A 2,101-nucleotide genomic window follows, 5' to 3' on the forward strand; every position below is an offset into this window, starting at 1 on the left:
ACACACACACACACACAACACTAATTTGCTCTTTTCAAGCAGAAAACTGTCAGTTGAACGTGTCTTTGAGCACTGATCGGACCTCGCATTAACTAGTTTATAGTGTCTGTGTTTTTTCCTCACTTCTAAATGTAATAATGCTAGAGTCAAGCAAGGACCCTGACAAAAAGCCTCGGAAACGAGATTACCGCCTGTGAGATCGATGTTGAAGAGAGTCGTCAATTAGACCAAGCGTGACAAAATCAGAGATTTCGAGATCAGAGATGCAGCGACGCCACCATTGACAGCAGAGCAAAATTAGTGGTTCAAATATCTGACCCCCCCCCCTCCCATCACACACACTTAAATATTAAACCTCACATACAAACATACAACCACACATACACACACACACGCGCGCGCGCGCACATACACACGCGCGCACACACGTACACACACTCAAACATACGCACTACCTGCACTCACATTCTCTCTCTCTCCATCTCTCTCTCTATCTCTCTCTCTATCTCCCCCTCTCCCTCTCTCTCTCTCTCACCCTCACAAACACACACACACGCACACACACACACACACACACACACACACACAATCGCTCTCGATCTCACACACATTCATACACACATACACATGGGCACACACACCACTATCCCCGCCCCACGCGCGCGTGCATAAACACACATACACACACACACACACACACACAAATACACACACATGCGAATACTCACACAGGCATACACACACACACATTCATTATACACACCAGCACCATTCAGCGAGTAAGGAAGATGTCAAGGTGGAAGACAAGAGGGAGACCAATAAAGACCTAAATCTGAGAATGAATCGAGCGAAACCCTCTCTGATACAATTAATTTTAAAAAAGCAAAGAACAAACCTGCCATTTAGCTACGAATTAATGTCTTGTTTTAGTGGAGTAGAGTAGACCACAGTTACCATAATGGCTAAATAGAAATGATAATATTAATAACAAAAATCATCATCATCATCATCACCATCATTCTCACCGTCATCATCATCATGATCATCATGATCATCATCATCATCATCATCATCATCATCATCATCATCATCAACGACATCATCATCATCATCATCATCATCCTTATCATCAGCATCTTCATCATCATCATCATCATCATCATCATCATCATCATCATCATCATCATCATCATACTCATCATAGTAAACAGAGAATAAAAATGGTTGAGACTTGTTAGGATTTCAAAAAATATAATGTACAATGCGTTCGACGTTTCGCCTTATGGCTTCATCGGAAATATTTTAAAGAAATAATAATAATTTCATCATCATCATCATCATCATCATCATCATCATCATCATCATCATCATCATCATCATCATCATCATCATCATTGTAAACTGAGAATAAAAAAGGTTGAGACTTGTTAGGATTTCAAAAAATATAAAGTATAATGCGTTCGACGTTTCGCCGTTTGGCTTCATCGGGAACATTTAAAAGAAATATTAATGATCAAAATTTCATCATCATCATCATCATCATCATCATCATCATCATCATCATCATCATCATCATCATCATCATCATCATCATACTCATCATTGTAAACTGAGAATAAAAAAGGTTGAGACTTGTTAGGATTTCAAAAAATATAATGTATAATGCGTTTGACGTTTCGCCGTATGGCTTCACCGGAAACATTTAAAAGAAATAATAATGATATCATCATCATCATCATCATCTCCTTACCTGTATACAGCTGGGTGCTGGATGAAAGTCACATCTCAGGTACAGAGGGTGAAAGAACAGACCAGCAGGACATCTCTGGAGGCGGGCTAGACCGTCGATACATCTGCGAGATATGTGTGGAGTGTGGAAAAGTTGAACGAATACGTCGGATTAGGTGTATGCTGTTTTGTCAAGTTCACAACGAACTAGCTATTTCTGTCCCACTTGTTTCTCTTATCTGCGTGTTAAAACGTCTATTTTTTTCTGTCTCACTTTCTATGGGATTGGCTCACATGCTTTGGGTGTATTGAGAACTTACTCAAATACATAGCAAAGTTTATACACTCCCCCCCCCCTACCGTCCCTCCAAAC

General features: G+C 40.1%; 1 protein-coding gene across 1 annotated transcript in view; it reads right to left on the reverse strand.

Annotated features, from left to right (window-relative positions):
* LOC101847481 (chitotriosidase-1) overlaps nt 1-2,101 on the reverse strand; it is a gene marked incomplete in the record, with an annotated part of 15,285 nt that overhangs the window by 8,239 nt on the left and 4,945 nt on the right. The window contains 1 exon segment of the mRNA XM_035968994.1: nt 1,751-1,853. Coding sequence (XP_035824887.1) covers nt 1,751-1,853 — 103 coding nt within the window.

This window comes from Aplysia californica, unplaced genomic scaffold (assembly GCF_000002075.1).
Source record: "Aplysia californica isolate F4 #8 unplaced genomic scaffold, AplCal3.0 scaffold00104, whole genome shotgun sequence".
Classification (NCBI taxonomy): Eukaryota; Metazoa; Mollusca; class Gastropoda; order Aplysiida; family Aplysiidae; genus Aplysia; species Aplysia californica.